Consider the following 24,284-nt stretch of genomic DNA (forward strand, 5'->3'; position numbering starts at 1 on the left):
CGTCAAAACAGTTAGAATAAAGATATTATGAACACTGCTTCTACCTTTCATCTTAGGTAATTAAAATATTAGGATAACACAAATAAGGAAATCGCCTTACATACTTTCAACTCGATTAAGTTTCACTACTAAGGGGCCGATTTTTCAATCCATGGTTAAAACTTGTCCGCCCAATAAAGTATTACACGATAGTATTAAAATGACCCGTAAACTGTCAAAGACGGGCAAAAAATACATTTTTGAAGTGGTAGGTTAACACGTTATTCGAAGAATAATTATTGACCAACGATTGAAAAATCAGCCCTTAATGCTCTTATTTCTATACACATGTAAAATTATAATAATATGCTATTTATAATAATTAATAATTATTTATTTCTGTTGTTACAGATATGGGGCGACCTACGAGAGGGCATCGAACAAGTATACAAGAGGCAACACATGTCAAAGTTGAGATATATGGAATTATATACGTATCCTTTTTAATAATAATATACTTCATATGGTATAGCGTTGACCTAAAAACAACAGGGATTGGGCATTTCAAAATTGGTATAATACCATGTAGGTTGTACCACGTGACGTCGAATGGTGCAATTCTATTGGTCGATATTTGGGTCGGAAAAATAATCAATAATATTTCATACATTTTTTTATTTTAATAAGTTAAAGTATTTAGAGTTACATTAGGTCATAATAAAAATTAGACAAGTGTGTATTACCAATTATCATAATCTTCGAGTACCTATATATGTATAGAAAACAATATTTCCTATAACATACATAAAACAGGCACGTATACAACTACTGTACGTCCGTACACCAGCAGAGCGGTGGGCCCGTGAGTAGGGGTAGCAACACCTCGAGCAGACTTCCGTTTGGGAGTGGCAAGAAAATGGTAACATACTTATTTATTTATTTATACTACTTTATTGTACAAAACAATTAGATCAAGAGCCCACGACGGCCAGACTTTCCTTTCTTTCGGAAAGTTGAAAGTTTCTCTGTATATGTCTCCTATACAGATAAGAACGACCAGCGACTATCAAGTTTGGGTTGTGGTTACTTTGGCAGGAAACAGGTAGTGAAGGTGTATAAAATAGTACCTAACTTTCATTATAGTTTAAAAGCTAAATTTTATATATGTTACTTGGGGACCTATAAAAAGACATTACCTTAAGAGCCAGACAGTTTTCATGGTTCTTACATCTAGCCAGACACATTTAAAAAATAACTAACATATCATCAAATTCACATAACTACCTAAAAGCGTAACAAATATGAAATAACCCACTAAAAACATTAGTTAACTATAATTATTAAAAAAATAAAAGTATAATATATAAGTAATAAAGTTATTACTTATCTTTTACTTAGACTTATGTTGATGGAATTTCACGTATCCCGATGACTTTTTTATTGTGTCGTAATAACTTTATTACTTATATATTATACTTTTATTTTTTTAATAATTATAGTTAACTAATGTTTTAGTGGGTTATTTCATATTTGTTACGCTTTTAGGTAGTTATGTGAATTTGATGATATGTTAGTTATTTTTTAAATGTGTCTGGCTAGATGTAAGAACCATGAAAACTGTCTGGCTCTTAAGCTAATGTCTTTTTATAGGTCCCCAAGTAACATATATAAAATTTAGCTTTTAAACTATAATGAAAGTTAGGTACTATTTTATACACCTTCACTACCTGTTTCCTGCCAAAGTAACCACAACCCAAACTTGATAGTCGCTGGTCGTTCTTATCTGTATAGGAGACATATACAGAGAAACTTTCAACTTTCCGAAAGAAAGGAAAGTCTGGCCGTCGTGGGCTCTTATATTAAATGTAAGTAAATCTAGTACAATCTAATAAGGTACAAATATTTTGCACAATAGGCGGCCTTATTGCTACACAGCAATCTCTGCCAGGCAACCTGGTAGGATAGGTAATGTAAGAAGAACATACTTATTAAAGTATGAACTATAAAATGTAAAACAATTCAAAGACTCTGGTTATATTCTTGTAAATTAACGAGTATTCTTGTGTTAGGTTGCGCGTAAGTATTATACATTAGCTGCGCCCTGAGGTTTTATCCGCTTGGCTCCGCTCCTGTTGGTCTGAGCGTGATGATATATAGCTTATAGCCTTCCTCGATAAATGGGCTGTCTAACACCGAAAAATTTTTCAAATCGGACCTGTAGCTCCTGAGATTAGCGCGTTCAAACAAACGCAGCAGGTTTATAATATTAGAAATAGATTTATAAATACTTTTTACATGGAGGCAGATAAAAGGCTTATCTATTTCTACAAACTATTAAGGATTTGGAAGACCATGCATAATTCCTACATTACAGTTTATTAATAAAATTAAAAATAATTATCTATATTCATTCAAAAGTCTTTTGAGCTTTATCCAACACGGAAAGGATCTTTAAATCTAAATATGTTCAGACTACGAATCGTAGTATAATTTACAACATAATGTCATTATAAATTGAACCGTATTCCGTTACAATAAGGTTTATATTACTTGCAGACGGGGCAAGTACCAGGCGGCGCGCAATTGGTTGGACTAGAACTGTACAAGAGGCTGCGGGAATTCCTAAGGATGTATCTTATAAATTTGTTGAAGGTATGTTAATATTAACTTTGAATATTCGTCCTTCGAGTCTGATATTATTATGAAAAAGATGACTTATTCGAGAATCACTCAATCTTATGTAAAATTTCTTTATTTTAAAACCTTTTTTGCTGAGATTTTATTTCATTTTTTATTTGCGGTCATGCTCAAAAATTGTCCGGACCAAAACTCTGCCTACGCGTCCTTTAGACAGAGTTGTATTGAGTGATGCGATACAATACACTTTGAACGTTACTGTCTAAATGAAATGCCAATTTCATTGGATCTTTTACATAATGCCGCTCGCACATTTTTTGTCGATTTGATATTTTATCTTATAGCATTCAAATGAGATTTTTATGAATAAAAAAAAACTATCACGAGCCACGTTTTTCGCCATAGTCGTACCCCGCCCTAAAATTTTTCATTGTAGATCTTTTAAGTTTTTATAAACGACTGAGTGTGTTGTTATTTATATGTATTACGTAATTTTATACAACAGAACGGCGCAGACCTCATGGGCGAAGATGTTCTAGCCTTCTACACTAAACAGTGGGAGGAATATCAGTTCTCGTCTCGTGTACTGAACGGGGTGTGCTCGTACCTTAACAGGCATTGGGTCAAGCGGGAGTGTGAAGAAGGCAGGAAGGTATACACATGACATTTTCCACATATGAGTATGGCCGCCAAATATTGTACAATAACAGTCGTGAAATCGTAACACACCGTAACATACGTGACTGATAGTTAACATACGTGATTTTGTTAAGCCTAGTGTACATTACAACTAATAATGCAGGAGATTTTTTTTACATTTCTGTTTTATATTGTTTATTAAATTATTTGATTAAATTACTTTAAAACTCAAAAAAACAAATTTAAATATTAAAGAAAAAGTTTTATTTCTCAAATTTTGTATTTCTATAATACTTACAAATGCAAGAATCATTCACAACTTATGATATTAATTACGAATACGAATTATTATAGTAAAAAAGTTACTAACTTCCGAAACATGATAGTTTTTGAAGTGGGTTCTCTTTATGTAAAAAAGTAAATTTTTAACTTTAGATTCTCTAGTGAGTACTACCCCTAAGAGCCGCTCACGGATGTTACGTAACACAATAGTAACACATGGTATCATTCGTGAATAAAAATATGGTTGGACATAACCTAAAAAGCCTTTATTCGCCAAAGTATTGTAGTAATAAGACGCCGCATAGTTTGATTTGTTACTAGAACACTAAAGCTACACACATAATTTAAATAATATAGTAAATTTGTATTCTTACCTTGCATAATTCTCACTCAAAATTATTAAAATGTTCTGGGACAAAAATGCCGACTACCTTTCGATCAACTTTTACAGTAACAAAATGGCGATTTTTTTTCTAAATGTAGGCCAACATGTAAATCGGTGTTGCCCCTACTTAAAAATATTTTTGTGGCTTGGATATCTAGTTATTTAGAGTGTTATTTTATGGTAACCGTGCGTGAAGTATCATTCGTGAAAAAAAGTGAGACATAGTTTTAAGTGAGTTTTATATTAATTTCTTTTATGTTATTTTTATTAGAACTTGTTAAAACTATCCACAAGTTTACAGAATAATTTAGAAATACCAAAATTTTACAGGTATCAATAGATTTTTGCATGATTTTGTGACTTCAAAGTGTGAGATGACTAAGTGGGACACATGATTTTAGTATGGAAAGGAAAATAAGCATTTAAAAAAAAAAAATATTGAGCTTGTTAAAGGCACTCAAAATTAATTTAAATTATTAATATAATGATAAATATAACATAGTGAAGCTGAAACTATTTAAAAACTACCATAATTACTATATAAAAAAATCTGGTGCTATATAAAATGACAAGGACATTTTTTTTTTCTTGAATGTACAATTTTTGGCGGCCATACTCATATGCTATATTCAAATAAAATATTTAGCACAGGAAACACCATAAATACAAAAAAATGTGTGCCTGTTCTAGTGTACACACGTAAGAAGTGAAACTTCTTTAAAAAATAACTTACTATATATGCAACTTTACAGAAATACGTCGAATCACGCGTGGTAGGGATAAGGAAAAGATGGCGCGTAACGGAAAAATGTCACGCGTAACGAAAAAATGTTACACTAAATTTTTTTCCAACCGCGATAAAGAAGTTTCATTTCAATAAAAACCTAAAATTGAAAGATAATTTTTAAAATTACTTTTTTCATTAATTTTGTTGACTATCTCAGACAATCAAACCTACCACTAACAATTGATAACCATTATGGCTGGTTCACACTTTGATTAGTGCGAGTGCAGGTGATTAGTGCGAGTGCAGGTGTGTAGTGCGAGTAGTGTCCAATTCAACTGCGAGTGCAGGTGATTAGTGCGAGTGCAGAACAATGGTGAAATTCGCGACGCTACACACTACGCTAAACACTAAACACTCCTGTCCAGACGTGTTTAGGCAGGCACACTGCGAGTGAGGGGGAAGGGAGGGCGTGCGGGACGTGGCTACTCGCAGTCCACTCGCAAAAAAATAGAACACGCTTCTATTCACTTTACTACACAGCCTACTAAACACTCGCACTAAACAGTCGCTGTCCACACGTAGTACTACTCATCACCTGCACTCGCACTAATCAAAGTGTGAACCAGCCATTAGAAAGGCTAAAGCCCAATTTTAAATTCTATAAACCAAACGCAAACAGACTTAAATTTTAATACAATAACCCAGCTTGGGTTAAAAAAAATGATACGAACATCTATGGTATTAGAAAAGGTAAAAAATATTCTTCAATAACCAGACTTAGGTTAAAACTCGTTTCACCAAACCTTTATGGTCATTAAAAAGTTAATTTTTTATTTTTCGCAGGGTATATACGAAATATATCAACTTGCGTTGGTGACGTGGCGCGACAATCTGTTCAAGTGCCTAAACAAACAAGTGACGAATGCTGTGCTGAAATTGATTGAACGCGAGCGGAACGGAGAGACGATCAACACTCGGCTCGTTTCTGGGGTGAGTTTTATATGTTATGTATTCTAGAATAAATTGTCTCTATAGTGGAGCCAATTTAATAGGCAACATTTGACGTCTATCAATTTTATCTTCATAGGATGGTAACCTGCTTAAAAACATCGATTAAAGTGAATTAATCGATACGGACTTGAAACATTTGTCAATCGAACTTGAAACACATGTCAATAATTTATGATAATTTTTATTCCCAAGTAATCAATGCATTCGATTCTAGATGTCTGATTTCGATTTTTAGAGTAACGTCTCTGGTATTTAAAAAGAAAAAAGGTTTATTGACACAAAATTGTAGCGACGTCAGTTCTTTAAATCAGAAATTGTTTATTATGTTTAGAATGGTTTATCAGTAAAATCAAATCCTAAAATTACTTATATCGGTCATTATTATAATAAATATGTAATCGTAATTGAAAAAAGTTAAGCAAATGTGCAGTTCTAACAAAACGAAATATCATGTTATTCTATGTTGTCGTTACTAGGTTACGTTGTTGAATTTTGTTGAACTGTCAAATGTTGCCTATTAAAATGGCTCTACTATAATTATACGTTTATACATGTGAATGCTTATAAAATAGTTCACACTACATATTTCTCGTCATAACTGTAAGAAATAGCATTATAATAAAAGATAAACATTATGTAGCTTGATATCAAACTTTACATCAAATCATTTTGGTTCCTTTGTTGTTTTTTTATGTATTTTTTTTTTTGTCATAATTTGGTCTTGGTCTATCCATCAGTTTGTATCCAGTACTCTTCCCATTTAACATTTCTCGTGTTATGAATTTACAATTGTAAAAATCTTGCACTGTATAACTCAATAAAGGTATTGTAAATGGCGTCGCTCAGCTGTCAAACTGAGATATTTCGTTGGATTATTGACAGAAATCTTCAGTAAGCGAGAGACAAACAGAACGCATATTTTCAATCCCTTACATTAACTGTCCATGTAGTAAATGTATTTAAAAAACGATTTTTATACATATAATCAATACCTTTTTTCCATACAATTTAGTGCTATAATTTGGTCATTATCAATTCCAGGTAATCAACTGCTACGTAGCCCTTGGTCTCAACGAAGAGGAACCATCAGCTCGAGGCCAGAACCTCGCCGTGTATAAGGAAACATTCGAAGCCATCTTCCTTGAGGACACGGAAAGATTCTATACGAGAGAAAGTACTGATTTCTTGAGGAACAATCCGGTCACTGAATATATGATAAAGGTGAGGTTTATATGAACAATATATTATAGAATCTAGAGGAAAATATATTAAGCTTATGAGAATTAAACCCGAATTTTCTACTTTTCTCGGAATTGTTATAGGCTGTATGGCAATCTGGGTAAACATATATCATTTTCTTTGAAACTATATAAATTTATGTCCATAATTTTGTTTGGTAGCTTTTGTATGGAAAACTATTACACTAAAACTAAAACAAAGGCAAAAACAAACAACTCTATAACTCAATATTCATCCGTTTAAAGAATAAAATTACCTAGTCAAGTCAATAAATTTTCAGGTGGAACAGAAACTACTTCAAAGTTAACAAATCATACAAAACAAAGTCGTTTACAAATCTAAATATCCAAGTCATGTCCACTTTAATTTCATTCTAAATTTACTAATTAAAACTTTACATTTCAGGCGGAACAAAGGCTACAAGAGGAACAGAGGCGTGTGCAAGTGTATCTCCACGAAACGACAATGGAAAGACTGGCCAAGACCTGCGACAGAGTTCTCATCGAGAAACACCTCGAGATATTCCACGCTGAGTTCCAGGTGAGCGTATATGTTTTAAAAATAAATAATTAATCTTTATTTTGCTTCAAACATGATATTAAAATTTAGCGATACAATAATGTACATGTTGTGTGTTTTACAATATCAAATGCATTTATATTATATTATAAGTTTTTTACCTTAGATATGTCAGGTCTAATAAATCTCTATATTAGTTTACTTAATTTTGATAATAATTCAGGATAAGACACTAGTAGTTGAGGTTTAGGTAGATATTGTATACGATATATGTTGCAGTGTGGCAAATAAAATGCTTTTCTTGTAATTTAAGCAGTTTTTATAAGATTACTTTTTCGTAACAAGTTACGTACGTTACAATCAATTCGATGTTCCACAGAGTAGAGAGCATCGATTATACGCATAGACATAGCAAAAGGAATGCACGCAATTTAAAATACAAAAAAACAATATACAATTAGGTTTAATAATAAATCATTGCAAGAACAGTAACTGAATTTATTCTTTTAATTTTTATACTCTTGTTTTTCTGGACCTTTTAGCCAGATCCCTTACATATTTTTATTGGAATATACTCTTCTATATCTATCTTACCTAATTCGGTATTGGAATATATTTTTAATATCTTGAAACTACGGAGAGTTTTGAATCTTTTATCACCGGGAAATATAATTCAACCCCTACATATTTTTTTATCCTTGCAGCCGGATCCCCTATACGTTCTCACTACATTTCTTATTGAAATATTACATAAAAAAAATGTGTGCGTGTACTAGTGTACACACGTAAGAAGTGAAACTTCTTTATGACCTTATTTTTCAAAAAATAATTAACTATATATGCAACTTTACAGAAATACGTCGAATCACGCGTGGTAGGAATAAGAAAAAGATGGCGGGTAACGGAAAAATGTCACGCGTAACGAAAAAATGTTACACTAATGTTACACTGTTTGGGGTGTAATGGCCGTATACCATCCAACGGCCAAAGCCAACCTCACCTGCTCGTGGTGCACCCTGCCGATCAACGGACGAGGCTCTGGCGACATTTTAGAGTGGTAGGACTACAGCTGCGTAAGATATTCTCTCGAAAATCGTATGCAGCATGAACTGGGCTGTAGTCCGTCCGGGGCGGTACCACTAACCCACGGGAAACCGGCGTAAAGCTTTCTTAGCGTTTCGCATAGGTGAGTGGGTCACACCGGATGCCCAATCCCCCCCCCCCTTCCCCTTTAAAACTATGGCAGCGGAATTTAAAGAACTATTACCCCAGGAGGGTACCAACACTGTCGGTGCTGGAGAATCCCTCCCTGAGCATCTTTGTTCAGGCTGCCCTGCGTACTCTGGGGTGGGCAAAATCCCGCTCGTTTCTCAAATCCGAGGCAACAAGAGCAAAAAGCTGAGCACATCCCCTTCCACGCACTGCGTGAATTTCTGCAACATTAGGGGCTTACACTCGAACATCAATGCCGTCCATTACCACCTTGAGACGGCGAAGCCGGCCTTGCTCTTCTTAACCGAAACGCAGATATCTTCCCCCTCCGACACATCTTATCTGAATTACCCAGGATTTACCCTGGAGCACAATTTTATTCCTCGCGCTGGTGTCTGCGCCTTCATTCGGAATGATATCTGCTTTCGACGCCTCGCTTGTCTTGAAGGTAGGGATCTATCCATCCTTGGGTTACGTGTGGACTGCGACGACCACCCTCGCGTCTATGCGTGCCTATACAGATCCCATAGCGGTAACGACGAAACCGACCGACTCATCGATCACATACAATTGACGGCTGACAATATGCTCAATCAGATTCCTTCAGCGGAAATCGTGGTCCTTGGTGACTTCAATGCGCACCATGTAGAATGGCTCAAGTCTCGCACAACAGACCACGCAGGGAAATCTGTTTACGACCTTGCTCTTGCCTATGGTCTTACCCAACTGGTAGCATCGCCCACGCGAATTCCCGATGTTGAGGACCATATGCCTTCCCTGTTGGACCTTCTGCTGACTTCCCATCCGGATGGCTATCAGGTCAATGTTGATGCCCCTTTAGGCTCCTCTGACCACTGCCTCGTACGGAGTGAAGTGCCAATCTTGCGCCTTTCACGGCTACTGAATAGTGGCCGCCGTCGCGTTTGGCACTACAAGTCAGCAGACTGGGACGAGATGCGCACCTTCTTTTCATCTTATCCCTGGGGCCGTGTTTGTTTCTCGGCAGAAGATCCTAGCATCTGTGCTGACTCTGTTGCTGATGTGATACTTCAGGGAATGGAATTGTTTATTCCAAACTCCGTTGTTCCCATCGGTGGCAAGTCCCAGCCCTGGTTTGGTCACTCTTGTAAAACGGCATCACGCCGAAAACAGGATTGTTACCAAGCCTGGGCCAATGCGCTTGTGTCTAGTGATCCAGACGCCCGTACTCTTAAGAGAGAACTAAACTCGGCCTCTAGGTCCTTCAAAAGAGCTATTGCAAGAGCTAAGTCTGAGCATATTGCAAAGCTTGGCGAGAAACTCGCCCGACTTCCTTCGGGAACACGAGCCTTTTGGGCACTCGCCAAAGCTGTGCAAGGAAACTTTTGTCGGCCGTCATTGCCATCTCTACGCATGGAGAATGACTTGTTGGCCCACACGGCGAAAGAGAAAGCTGATCTTCTAAGCTCCCTTTTCGCCGCTAACTCGACTTTGGATGACATGGGAAAATCACCACCTACCATCCCACGGTTTGAGGGCTCTATGCCGGACATCCGTTTCACCCAGAGCGCTGTGCGTAAAGCACTTTTCGCTCTAGACATCCACAAGTCGAGTGGACCCGACGGTATTCCTCCTGTTGTGTTGAAGATGTGTGCACCTGAGTTGGCGCCGGTTCTCACGCGACTTTTCCAGCACTCCTATTCCACAGGCGTCGTCCCGAACACATGGAAGACAGCTTTAGTACATCCCATCCCGAAAAAAGGCGATCGCTCGGATCCGTCCAACTATCGACCCATAGCCATCACTTCCTTGCTCTCCAAGATAATGGAAACCATTATCAATCGCCAGGTGCTCAAATATCTGGAAGAGCGCCAGCTGATTAGTGACCGACAGTACGGTTTCCGTCGTGGCCGGTCAGCTGGCGATCTTCTTGTATATTTGACTCACCGCTGGGCGTCAGCGATTGAGAGCAAGGGGGAAGGCTTAGCCGTCAGCTTGGACATAGCGAAAGCTTTCGATCGGGTATGGCACAAAGCGCTTCTTGCGAAGCTTCCTTCCTATGGGCTTCCTGAGAAATTTTGCCAGTGGGTTGCCAGTTTTCTCACAGAGCGTAGCATGAGTGTCGTAGTCGACGGTTCATGCTCCGATCCTAAGCCTGTGAATGCTGGTGTCCCACAAGGCTGCGTTCTGTCTCCCACTCTGTTTCTTCTGCATATCAATGATATGCTGCTAGACGGCAGCATTCATTGCTATGCAGACGACAGTACTGGTGATACAATATACACCGGCCACAGCAATATTTCTCAGGACCGCGTCATTGAGTGCCGGAACTACCTCGTGTCTTCAATAGAAACCTCCTTAGAAGAGGTATCTAACTGGGGCCGACGTAACTTAGTCCAATTCAACCCCAAGAAGACACAGGTCTGCGCGTTCACCGCAAAAAAGCTTCCCTTTGTCGTAACTCCTCGTTTTCAGGGTATTCCTCTCTCTGCCACAGCTAGCATCGGTATTCTTGGTCTCGAAATCTCGAGTAGCGTACAGTTCTCCTGTCATTTGGAAGGAAAGGCCAAATTGGCTTCACAGAAACTTGGTGTGCTCTGTCGAGCGGGGCAGTATTTCACGTCGCACCACCGCCTTATGCTTTATAAGGCGCAAGTTAGGCCGCACATGGAATACTGCTCCCACATCTGGGCCGGGGCACCTCAACAACACCTCCTTCCATTTGACCGTATTCAAAGGAGAGCAGTACGACTCGTTAACGAGCCAAGTCTTACCGATCGGCTTGATACTTTGGCGCTGCGAAGAGACGTCGCTTCACTGTGTGTTTTCTATCGCATCTACAATGGGGAGTGCTCTGAGGAGCTGTTTGGAACAATACCTGCCGCTGAGTTCCATCACCGTACTGCACGCCACAAACTCAGATACCACCCACACCACCTTGACTCCTGGCGATCGACAACTGCGCGCTTCAAAAGAAGCTTCTTTCCGCGCACAACGAGTTTATGGAACGAACTTCCTCATGCGGTGTTTCCAAACGGTTACGACTTAGGGACCTTCAAGAAAAGAGCGTACTCCTACCTTAAAGGCCGGCAACGCACTAACAATGTCCCCGGCATTGCTGGTGCCTATGGGCGACGCGGTGCACTTAACATCAGGTGACGCGTCTGCTCTGTTGCCTCCTCTTATATTAAAAAAAAAAAAAAAAAAAAAAAAAACACTAAATTTTTTTCCAGCCCCGATAAAGAAGTTTCGCTTCAACAATTTATCCATCTCTCTTACAGAAACTGCTAGACGCGGACAAGAACGCGGACCTAGGTCGTATGTACAGCCTCGTGGCTCGTATACCGGACGGTCTGTGTGAACTGCGGCGCCTGCTCGAGCAGCACATACACGCGCAGGGGCTGCAGGCGATCGACAAGTGCGGGGAGAGTGCGCATACGGTATGTGTTAATACAAAAACTCCGAAAAATACATCTTATAGAAAGAAAGAAAAGACACCAAAAAAATTATAAAACATGCCATAAACACGCAAACACATCAAAAACTCACCAAAATACACCATAAATGTACTAAATCATGCGATAAACATACATAAACAAACCAGCCGTTCGGCGAGAACGTGCACACAGTACGACACTAGTATAACACAGTAGAATAACACAAAATACACAGTACAACAAAGAATATTTTGGTTCTATATATACAAGTGATAGTGGAGACACTTACAATAGCTGCCTAAACTCTGACTATTTCTTTAATATTAGGAATAATAGTCCATTATTAGTGCCACCACAGATCGATAATGATACAATTTTGAAAAAACTTAAATCACTCGATAAAAATAAAGGTGCTGGGCCCGATGGAATTCCCTCAATTTTTGTGGTTGAATGTTCTAAACAGTTGACTGTGCCTCTCTCACTTATTTATAACAGATCTCTCAAAACTGGATGCTTTCCGTTATATTGGAAATCAGCCAAGGTGGTACCAATACATAAGTCAGGCCCTCAGAATTCTATTCAAAACTATAGACCAATTTCCATTTTGTCCACATTTGCTAAAGTTTTGGAAGCTTTAATTTGTCCCTTCCTCCAAAATCACCTCAAATTGTTCTTACATGATGTCCAACATGGCTTTGTACCTTCACGATCAACAACAACCAATCTTGTAGATTTTTGTGAAACTTTAATTGAATCACTGGATTCACGGAAACAGATTGACGTTGTATATACTGACTTCAGTAAGGCTTTCGACCGGGTTAGTCATAGTGTATTGGTTGCCAAACTGTCAGCTTACGGTATATCCAACATATTTTTGGAATGGTTTAGATCATATTTATCTAGTCGCAATTTTTTTGTGGTGGTCAATGGATTCAATTCATCTTCTAAAAGAATTACGTCTGGTGTTCCACAGGGCTCTCATTTAGGGCCTCTTCTTTTCAACTTTTTCATTAACGATATCGTCACTACCGTGAAATCATCGAAATCTTATCTATATGCCGATGATCTGAAAATATCTAAAGAAATTAATTCAACAGAAGACTGTATCAGACTTCAATCAGATCTCGAGAGCATTGCTTCTTGGTGCCAAAATAATGGCATGGAATTGAATTCAGATAAGTGCCACTTTATTACTTTTTCACGAAAAAGCACTAACGTCGCGTACACATATAGTATCAATGGCACTTCTCTTCAAAGACTGAACCAAGTTAAAGATCTGGGCATTGTTTTTGATGCGAAGTTAACTTTCATTCCTCATATAGAGTACATTACCTCCCGGGCATATAAAATGCTAGGATTTTTAATTAGAAATATAAAAGTATTTCGGGATAATAACTTAAAAATTTCGCTATACAACTCATTAGTACGAAGCATTTTGGAATACGGATCGGTGGTTTGGAGACCTCACTATGCGACACACATGTTAAGAATAGAGCGAATTCAAAAAAGATTTATTTGGCATTTAATTTATTCAAACGGACTATCAAGAAATAGTTTGCGTTCCTATACTAATAGACTGGAATTTTTCAAAATGAATTCTTTAGAGGAACGGCAAATTTTAATCGATCTTATTTTTGCATTAAAATTGTTAAATAATAAAATTGATTGCCCTCAACTTTTGAATAAAGTAAATTTTCGTGTCCCTAGTAGGTATCCCCGAAAGCAAATTGATCCACTTGTTCCACCAGTCCGTAGGTGTAAGTTCGGAGTCAACTCTCCTATTCCAAGACTGTGCAAGATGGTAAATAAATATGGTGATATCATTGATATTAATAATACCTCTCTCCGAACTGTTCGTAAATTGTTTGTATGTAAGCTTAATGGATAGCATGTAGTCATAGTTATTAAAAATTATATTATGTTCTTAGCCTTATGTTCTAACACCAAAATAGCAATTTATTATAGTTATGTGTTAGTAATGAGACGCAACTATTTATTGTTTTTATTATATACATTTTCCTTTGTTCTCTTTATAATGTAATGTTGTTTTTTCTCTTCCCGCTGTTGAGTTTACAATTAAAAATTGTCAGTTTGTGTAATTTATATTTGCATGTTGTGAATACCTATAATTGTTTGTTACATTTAGAAGAATACAATAAGTCTGTAATTAATAATTAATGAAACAATGTAAACAAACGTTGGTATTTCTAATAAATAAATAAATAAATAAATATTGCAGTACAACACAGAATAGGCTATTTGACAGTATAAAAAATAAATTACTTTTTTGTGTAATCCATATATATATAAGGTTTTTGAAGCGATTTAAATTAATAAATGATATAAATAATAACTTATTTATTTATAAATCGTCGAGAAAAAACATCATATTTTTTAAAATGACCACGTGACCGAAAACATCCATGATTGGCTGCATCTGCCATGACGTCACAGCGGCGTAAATAACAAGTGATCCCAACGTTTACTCACGTCGTTGCTGAATTTCGCTTTTGGTTTTGTTTCTTGTGTAACTTATTTCTTGTGATTCAAGGTGTCTGTAATCAGTTTTGTTCTATATGTGTTATTTTTGTTTGTCATGGAACCTAATTTCGAAAAAGCAGACAGTAGAAATCTACCTAAAGTGGAAGCTATAATTAGGAAATAATATTGTAATACTGTGCTATAATGGTTGGCATGTTCTTTAAAAACAACCAAGATTTTTACGCTCCTCAATTGAGAAATGTGAAAACAGCTACGTAAGTTAATATTTCAATCGTCATTTATACCTTTTTAGTTAATTGTACCTACAAACATGAATCACAATAGCACAATAATTATGAAGTATACATTTTTTAGATTAAGTCCTTTATTTTTCATTTCAGCCATCCAGTTTATAGGATTGACGTGTTTGTATTGATTATTTTCAATATCAATACAAACACGTCATCATCAATTTATATATATCATTATCTTACCTCAAGCAGGTAAGTAATGACACGATTGATACTATGTATTGCAAATAAAATAAACTGCCTACTAGGTATTCAACACCATACTTACATCGAAGTGGTCTTCACAAAAAAATATAACTGTTTTAATAATTGATATAAGTATCTAATATCACTTGGATTTCTGCGAGCTAACTGCAACCACTTTCTACGCATTTTTATATCTTTTGGAGCACATATTAATAGTTTGTCAGGGGTTTATTTCTGCATCCAGGAACTACACCACCTATAAGAACTCATTTTCTGGTTTTTAAACAGATTAACTTAATTATACTATAATTAAAACAAAAACGAACAATAAGTACTAGGAGCAAGTTGATGTTTACGCCGCTGTGACGTCACCATGGTCGCGAGACGCCATATTCTTCAAAATTGTGTTTTGGCGGCGTATTTGAATATCATGTTTTTATTTTCCATTTTCTCAATGAATAACTACAAAAAATTAAGAAACATGTGTTTTGTGTGCTCTATAAAGGTATCTTAATAATTTGAGACAGTTTTCAAAACCTTGTCAAATAGCCTATACTGCAGTACAACATAGAATACACAGTACAACATAGAATACACAGTACAACACAGAATACTGCAGTACAATACAGAATACTAGTACAACACAAAATACCACAATGCAACAATAACATTACAGTACAACAGGGTACATTACAAAAAATATGAAAAAAAAATACATGAAGTAAAACATGTTTTAAATCTATTTTAAAAATACAATACAAATTAATAATAATTTCCCGTTCCAGGATCCCAAAGTATACGTGTCAACTATACTGGAGGTGCACAAGAAATATAACGCGCTAGTGTTGGTCGCGTTCAACAATGACTCTGGATTCGTAGCGGCTTTGGACAAGGCTTGCGGACGGTTTATTAACAGTGAGTTATAAATTCAATGTTGATTTATAAAATATTTTTAATTTTTAATAACGTCAGTTATCCTGCGGTTGCTGTTGCTTAGTTTAAATGGTCGTTGAGTTTAACTTGATATTTAGTTTCATTCAAATGTTTCATAAATAAAAAAACCCGCATCTTTCGCCATTCCGGGGCGACGCCTTGCCTTAGGCACTATTTTCGGTTTTGGCTACATTTACAACAGCAAAATATTTGAAAGCATTCGGGTTTTTCAACGGCGTTATATTTTATATTAAACTATTTATGCACAGCATGTGATATCTGTCTCCGTAAAATTGTAAAAATATTACGAAACACATTTTTACACATACCAATTTTACAACTGCCTAAAATTTCATGCATTTTTTTTCGATAGATTATAATCTCATGAATTCACATTTTTCCACATGTGAATATCTATTATTATTCTAACACATTCTACCATTAAAAAGGCCTTTTTTATTTTGTATGCTACTATATAAATTCTCTCACAGGCAACGCAGTGACAAAAGCGGCGAATTCGTCGTCCAAAAGCCCAGAGCTATTGGCCAAATACTGCGATCTGTTGTTGAAGAAATCAAGCAAGAATCCAGAGGAAGCAGAATTGGAAGATACGCTGAATCAAGTGGTTAGTAAATAGTTTATTTGGTGCTTTTTGACGTGACAACGTCTTATAATTCGATAGAGCCGGCTGCACGCACGAAAAAACATGACTCATGCGGCGTTACCTCGCTCTGAGGCGTTCCATGTAAGGCTTGAAGTGCAAGCGAGAGCGCGGAACGAGCGACAAAGAAGCACAATCGGACGTTGTCACGTTCTACTATCGTCAGTAAACCGACTTTACAGACAACCAATTTTTTTTTTAATAGATAGTGATTCTCGAGAAAAGTTTAAGTATATCATTTATTAGGTTTTAGACAAAGCAGATGAAGCCGCGAGGGTCGCTAGTTTCTTTATAAATATTAATTATTTAATGCATTATTATAATTATTATAATTAATATGTTTTTTGCAGATGGTTGTATTCAAATACATAGAGGACAAGGACGTATTCCAAAAGTTCTATAGTAAAATGCTCGCCAAGAGGCTGGTGCAGCACATGTCCGCTAGCGATGACGCTGAGGTAAATCCATACTAATATTATAAATGCGAAAGTAACACTGTCTGTCTGTCTGTTACTCAATCACGCCTAAACTACTGAACCAATTTGCATGAAATTTGGTATGGAGATATTTTGTTACCCAAGAAAGGACATAGGCTACCTTTTATTGCGAAATATGTACCACGGGCGAAGCCGGGGCGGACCTCTAGTAAATAATACATATAAATGTTTAAATATAAGTAGATGCTCGATAAGATTTGTCCAATTTTATTTGAAAAGACATTGAGAAACATATTATTTTATTCTGCTATTCTTTCAGTTGTTAAAATAGTATATAAAATATTACATTATACTTAATTAATATATAAGAATTTTCGAATCAATGCAGTGGTGTATTTTGATTCATTTTCACTAAAATTAACGTTCTTTAATATTTTAAAAGATAATTTATCTCTCAGTCTAATCAAAAAGATTTATTAAATAATTATTGAAAAAATTTACATAAATAAACATTGTATCATTCATTTACAACAATAATCCTAAATTATTATATTCTATTTGCAGGCTTCAATGATCTCAAAGTTAAAACAGGCGTGCGGTTTCGAATATACAAGCAAATTGCAAAGAATGTTCCAGGTAAGTTACCTTTTAAATGTTTTATTTTTTATTAATAGATATTTTTCAATCAATAAAGTTTTGGAAGTGTATCGACTACTTTTCCAACGTTTAACTACGTTTCTTGTGTCTTTTTTTGCATTTAGTAGTGAAATTAAACAAACATAATTCGACTAATTGCATCGATGACGAGCATTCAGAACTAACGCCGCCATCTTATAAAACGTTATCTCATGTCAAATCGTTGAGTACGCGCCACGAAAGAAATCCCGAAGACGTGCGCCACGAAAGAAGTCCCGAAGACGCGCGCCACTAAAGAAGTCCCGAAGACGTTCGCCACGAAAGAAGTCCCGAAGACGCGCGCCACGAAAGAAGTCCCGTAGACGTGGCGCTTTTGGCGCAAAAAAAAACCGACCTGTCATAATATTCAGTATAGTGCCACAAACTTATCTGACCCGGTGACAGTGTCACTGATGTCGCTTTCTTTTTATATAAACAAAATATTCCGTATGAAAAGTCTGTGAAAATGTGACATTTCAAAATGGCGGCACGTAGTTCCAGTTTTTGCCACCGGGTCAGATAAGTTTGTGGCACTATATACACCTTCGCCGTGCGACTTTTTTCGTGGCGCGCACTCTTGTACCTATTTTAACAGACTTTGAACATTTTAATTCGACTTGCAAGGCTTTTTTTTTATTTTATTTTGAATGTATAACAGGACATAGGCGTATCGAAGGATCTGAACGAGAACTTCCGCAAGCACATAGCGAACAGCAGCGAAGCGCCGCTGCACATCGACTTCAGCATACAAGTGCTGTCCTCCGGCTCGTGGCCCTTCCAGCAGTCCACCTCCTTCCAGCTGCCCACCGAGGTATGTGATGGACTAACAGACAAACATACAAACAAAATCATTTAAATGTATACCAAGTACCAACACACACACACACAACATGCACATGAATAAGTACACGCACACGTGCACACACACGCACGCATACGTGGTTTTAATAACATTTATAATTATTGTAGTGCATGCCGGTTGTGCTAAGCCTACCAAATGAATTCACATGGAAAATTTTAATGTGAAACATCTATAGGCGCACGTAAAACCGATTTTTGGCGTGGTGACGTGCTATATGATGGTATATATACATAGTCTATAATATATAAATCTCGTGTCACAATGTTTGTCCTCAATGGACTCCTAAACCACTTAACCGATTATAATAAAATTCGCACACCATGTGCAGTTCGATCCAACTTGAGAGATAGGATAGGTTTTATCCCGGAAATGCCACGGGAAAGGGAACTATGCGAGGTTTTCTCTGAAAACGCGGGCGAAGCCGCGGGCGGAAAGCTAGTAGTCTATATGTAGTACTTAGTAGTGTTTTCACTGAATTCGTCGTACAAAATAATGTCGATGATTCAGGCCACCCATAATGGCTCATATTTTTCATTACAACATAAGAAGATAACTTCTCTATGTATATTAGTATTCTTAAGTACTGTTGGATAATATTAACTACTAGCTTTCCGCCCGCGGCTTCGCCCGCGTTTCCAAATAAAAACCCGTTCCCGAGGGATTTCCGGGATAAAACCTATCCTATCTCTCAAGTTGGATCGAACTGCACATGGTGTGCGAATTTTATTATAATCGGTTAAGTGGCTTAGGAGTCCATTGAGGACAAACATTGTGACACGAGATTTATATATATTAAGCATTGAGATAATATTACTACGTATGGAGGAGACACCACGAACAAAATCTGTGCGCCATTTTTTTGCTCTAAGTTTTAAAAATTATTATAAGTACCTAACTTACCGATGAAAGTTATTCCTTTGCACTTTTCCGCATTATTTGTGCAATATCGTAACACACACGAAGGCATATTTGATGCGTTTCACTTTAAAACAAATAAAAAATGAGCGTGCAGTTACGCCATATGGCGTATGTTGAGCGGAACATATGTGATGTAGGCGGTGTCGTCTCCATATGTATATGTCAATGATATTAAGAATTATTTTTGTAATATATTCCAGTTGGAGCGTTCAGTGCACCGTTTCACCACGTTCTACTCGTCGCAGCACTCGGGCAGAAAGCTCAACTGGCTCTATAACATGAGCAAGGGCGAGCTTGTCACCAATTGTTTTAAGAACAGGTACCTATATTATTATTATATGTATGTTTAAAGCTATTGCATAGCTTCTATCGCGGGCCTTGAGCGCGGGGACCGAATCGAGAAATTCCGTAACGAAAAAACCTCACGCTCCCCACGGGGATGGGCGCGGAGGTGTGGCTTGAAGGCATAGCATGCAAGAGCTTTACCGCGGCAGTCCCCGAGTGCCACACGTCTTTTTTATTTATTTTTTGGCATTTTTAGCTTTTCATGTATGTTTGTGTGTAACCGACTCCTTAAGGGCCGGCGCAGATATAGCGCAGCGCATTTTTCATAGTCAAACTATCATCGATATTGTCCTCATTAAAATATTAAATTATAATATTCAAAAGACTAGAATCGATTTTAGCCCACTTTGAACGCACAAATTTAATTCAAACATTGTACACTTATCAAGGACTCGCTGTGCCGCGCGGATTCATCCGCTCTTGTTGGTCCTACCGTGATGATATATAGCCTTTCTCGATAAATGGGCTATCTAACACCGAAATAATTTTTCAAATCGGGCCTGTAGTTCCTGAGATTAGCGCGTTCAAACAAACTCTTAAGCTTTATAATATTAGTATAGATTGGTGACAATACATACCTACAATAATTTCGTGACAAACCATTTTTAGTTCACTTACTGCATATTCTTTAGTGTTTCTTTTTTAAAAATGATAATAAATATAAAATTGATTTTCTCGTTTACAGATATTATTCAAATATAATATTATAAGAAATAAAACGGGAGGCCGGTTTAAATATTAGTTTGAATGTAATAAGAATGTACTGCGATTCTACACAGATAGCTAATTGATGTAGGTAGTTGATAGCAAAACGCAGCAAGTCAACGACTATTAGCAAAGTGAGGGTAGTTGGGTCGAACGTCGTATAAACAACGTCCGAGCCCCCCCCCCCCCGGCACGATTCGTACGAATGCGCCACGAGTCAAAGAAACGCAGCATTTTATAGTATTCGACAGGTAGCATGTTTTGACAGGAAATAGTGACAACTATATTGACAACTATTCATCCACAAAAATATTAAATCAAAAGTTACGTCTAACAATAGATTAATTAACTTAATAGATTGATTATTAATTATTATTATTACTTGCTAATTAACAGATATTATCATTACTTACTAATCAACAGATACACACTACAAGCGAGCACGTTCCAAATGGCTGTACTCCTGCAGTATAACGACAACACGTCGTGGAGAGTCCGTCAGTTGGAGCACTTTACTGGTATCAAGGGGGACTTTTTGATACAGGTATAGTTTACAAACTTATTTTTATACTAGGTTTCCGCCCGCGGCTTCGCCTGCGCAGTCAAAGAAAAACCCACATAGTTCTCGTTCCTGTGGGATTTCCGGGATAAAACCTATCCTATTTCCCGGGGTAAAAAGTAGCCTGTGTCCTTTCTCGGGTATCAAAATATCTCTATACCAAATTTCATGAAAATTGGTTCAGTAGTTAAGGCGTGATTGAGTAACAGACAGACAGACAGAGTTACTTTCGCATTTATAATATTAGTATGGATATGTTCTTTTGATTCAGGTTCGTTTAAAATGTATTGAAAATGTGTTTAGTAACATTATAAATATAGGAAATATTTTTATTATAGTAGGGGAGGCCAAGAGGGGGATTTTGGGATTTACTCGAGCGCGTCAGATTACTATAAGGGACGGTACCTTAGCTATTCATTAGTACCTCTAGTCAATATGAGCAGTTATGGTTGGTGGGTGCGCTCAGGGGCCCCGCTGGAAAATTTGAATAATCCATAATTCCCTAAGGTTGAGCTCGAATCGTCAGATTAGCGAAATGGGGACTTCTTATATTGTAATTAACCCCCCCATATATTAATCTGACGCGCTCGAATAATATTACTTTAATTTTTTACCCTTTCTTCATAGATTAAATCGCCACTTAAATCGTCAGATTAACGTATACTTTTTTTCAGTGACGTCCTGGAGCATGCAAAATATCAATATCTAACGCGCTTGAGTATTTCCAAGCCAATTTTTTTCTTTTTTAAATTAAAAAAAATCAAAAAACCCTTCCCCACCGCTAAAAGTGAAAACATTATAGGACCTTTTTTTCTCGCTATGGTCTAATCTACCAATTCTAATAGGTTCCCGTGACGCTCGAGTAAATCCACATTTAGCATCCTGGGCTCCCCTACTATTATAACATATTTTATAATATACATGAAAAGATGGAGGGGGATTTTCTGATACAGATAAGAAGTATTGGAAACATTTTTATTATAATAATAACATAATATACTTAATCATGGAAAAATATATTAGAAAAGAAAAATATAGTGAAACATCAGGTATTCATTTATTTATGATGCATCACCTCGGCTCAATAATAAACTTTCCTTGTCATTTAGATTGCTTGGTAGAGATCGCTGTGTGCGATAAGGCCGCCTTTTAAACATTGTTTACGTATAGCCACAATTTTTTTTTTAAATTGACTCCAATATGATGTCCAATAAATAATTTTTCGTTCATTCACTACGAGCAGTCATTTCCAAATTCGACGTCATTTTCAATTTCATACTCTTAACTTAATTAAAAATCGTTAACAAATTTTAAGATAGAAACCAATAAATAATAAAGTATTAGTTTAGTTTAGTTTTAACATAAAATGCATCGATATGTGGTCTTATTATTACATATCTTATACGTTTACGTTGTAATTATTATTTACGTACCTGATTCGATTTATGATAATATTTTGAATTTATAATTGAAATGGTATCACAATCGATAATCTTTTGAACATCACTTCTGGTATCACCCGTCGAGCTGTCAAAAGGCAATTCTTATAGTGGACAGACTATAAATAACTTATACATTTATTATTATAACTGCCTACTGAGCCGACGGTCCCGGGTTCGATCCCCGGTCAGGGCAAATATTTGTGTGATGAACTCAATTATTTGTTCTTGGGTCTGGGTGTTATTATCTATATATGTATTTATTAAATATTATATTTATCGTCGCCTAGTACCCACAACACAAGCCTTAATTGAGCTTACTGTGGGACTAGGTCGATTTGTGTAATAATGTCCTATAATATTTATTTATTTATTTATTTAAATATAATTATTACAGGTGTTACAAATCCTTCTGAAAGCGAAGCTGCTGGTGTGCGCGGACGATGAGTCGGAATTGACCGAGTCGTCCCTTGTTGAACTGTATTTAGGATATAAGAAGTGAGTATATTATTGAAGTGAAACTTCTTTATCGGGGTTGGAAAAAAATTTAGCGTAACATTTTTTCGTTACGCGTGACATTTTTCGGTTACGCGCCATCCTTTTCTTATCCTTACCACGCGTGATTCGACGTATTTCTGTAAAGTTGCATATTATAGTAAATTATTTTTTGAAAAATAAGGTCATAAAGAAGTTTCACTTCTTACGTGTGTACACGCACACGTACACGCACACATTTTTTTATTACTTACTAGCTGTCCGCCCCGGCTTCGCCCGCGGTACATGTTTACGTTTTCTCTCCATAAGAACTTGCAGGAATATCCTATAAAAAATAATTAACGAAATCGCTTCAGCCGTTCTAGAGTTATGCGCTTACCAAATTTTGCGATTCATTTTTATATTATAGATTAGCGGTCCACCCCGGCTTCGCCCGTGGTACATGTTTACGTTTTCTCTACATAAGAACCATCCTCGTACTTCAAGGAATATAATAAAAAAAGAATTATCGAAATCGGTTCAGCCGTTCTCGAATTATGCGCTTACCAACACATTTTGCGATTCATTTTTATATATAAGAAGATTTAATTAAAAAATCGCGTGTGCTGAGCACAAGTGTCAGATGTGAAACTTCTTTGGCAAGATTCAAAGGTACCAAAATTTGTATTGCCATGACGCGAATTTTACTCTCAAAGCGCCTCAAGAAGTTTCACTTCTAAATAAATTATGAATTATATTTTCTTTGAGGGCTGATTTTTCAATCCTTGGTTAAAACTTATTCGTCGAATAATGTATAAAACTACCATTTTAAAAACGTAATCTAATTGCCCGTATTTGACAGTTTACGTGACATTTTAATATTATCGTGTAATACATTATTGGACGGATAAGTTTTATCAAAGCATTGAAAAATCGGCCCTAATTGCAATTTATTAGCTCAACAAAGTTTAAATAAATTAATATAAACTTTTTATTCATAGAAATATAATTTAATTCTTAATTTTTAGCAAAAAACTGCGCGTGAACATCAATATACCGCTAAAAACGGAACTGAAGGTGGAACAAGAGGCGACACACAAACACATTGAGGAGGACAGGAAGATGCTTATACAGGTATTTATATACTTTTCTGTACTAATAATTATAATCTATACTAATATTATAAAGCTGAAGAATTTGTTTGTTTGTTTGAACGCGCTAATCTCGGGAACTACTGGTCCGATTTGTAAAA

At 36.5% G+C, this 24,284-nt stretch overlaps 1 protein-coding gene across 4 annotated transcripts in view; it reads left to right on the forward strand.

Annotated features, from left to right (window-relative positions):
* The window catches only part of Cul1 (cullin 1), a 66,522-nt gene that overhangs the window by 40,323 nt on the left and 1,915 nt on the right, over window positions 1-24,284 (forward strand). For all 4 annotated transcript variants that reach the window (XM_090117460.1, XM_090117461.1, XM_090117459.1 and 1 more), the window contains exons 3-19: window positions 391-473; window positions 793-898; window positions 2,536-2,631; window positions 3,122-3,268; window positions 5,493-5,639; window positions 6,702-6,881; window positions 7,305-7,439; window positions 11,891-12,049; window positions 15,810-15,939; window positions 16,449-16,582; window positions 16,969-17,076; window positions 17,620-17,691; window positions 18,389-18,541; window positions 19,711-19,829; window positions 20,984-21,104; window positions 22,956-23,056; window positions 24,061-24,166. In XM_090117460.1, the coding sequence (XP_089973586.1) occupies window positions 391-473; window positions 793-898; window positions 2,536-2,631; window positions 3,122-3,268; window positions 5,493-5,639; window positions 6,702-6,881; window positions 7,305-7,439; window positions 11,891-12,049; window positions 15,810-15,939; window positions 16,449-16,582; window positions 16,969-17,076; window positions 17,620-17,691; window positions 18,389-18,541; window positions 19,711-19,829; window positions 20,984-21,104; window positions 22,956-23,056; window positions 24,061-24,166 (2,097 nt within the window). The remainder of the gene's footprint in view (window positions 1-390; window positions 474-792; window positions 899-2,535; window positions 2,632-3,121; window positions 3,269-5,492; window positions 5,640-6,701; window positions 6,882-7,304; window positions 7,440-11,890; window positions 12,050-15,809; window positions 15,940-16,448; window positions 16,583-16,968; window positions 17,077-17,619; window positions 17,692-18,388; window positions 18,542-19,710; window positions 19,830-20,983; window positions 21,105-22,955; window positions 23,057-24,060; window positions 24,167-24,284) is intronic.

The sequence above is a fragment of the Colias eurytheme genome, chromosome 28 (genome assembly GCF_061535395.1).
Source record: "Colias eurytheme isolate Ceu_HAF_F1 chromosome 28, ilColEury1 Martin Lab GWU primary, whole genome shotgun sequence".
Classification (NCBI taxonomy): Eukaryota; Metazoa; Arthropoda; class Insecta; order Lepidoptera; family Pieridae; genus Colias; species Colias eurytheme.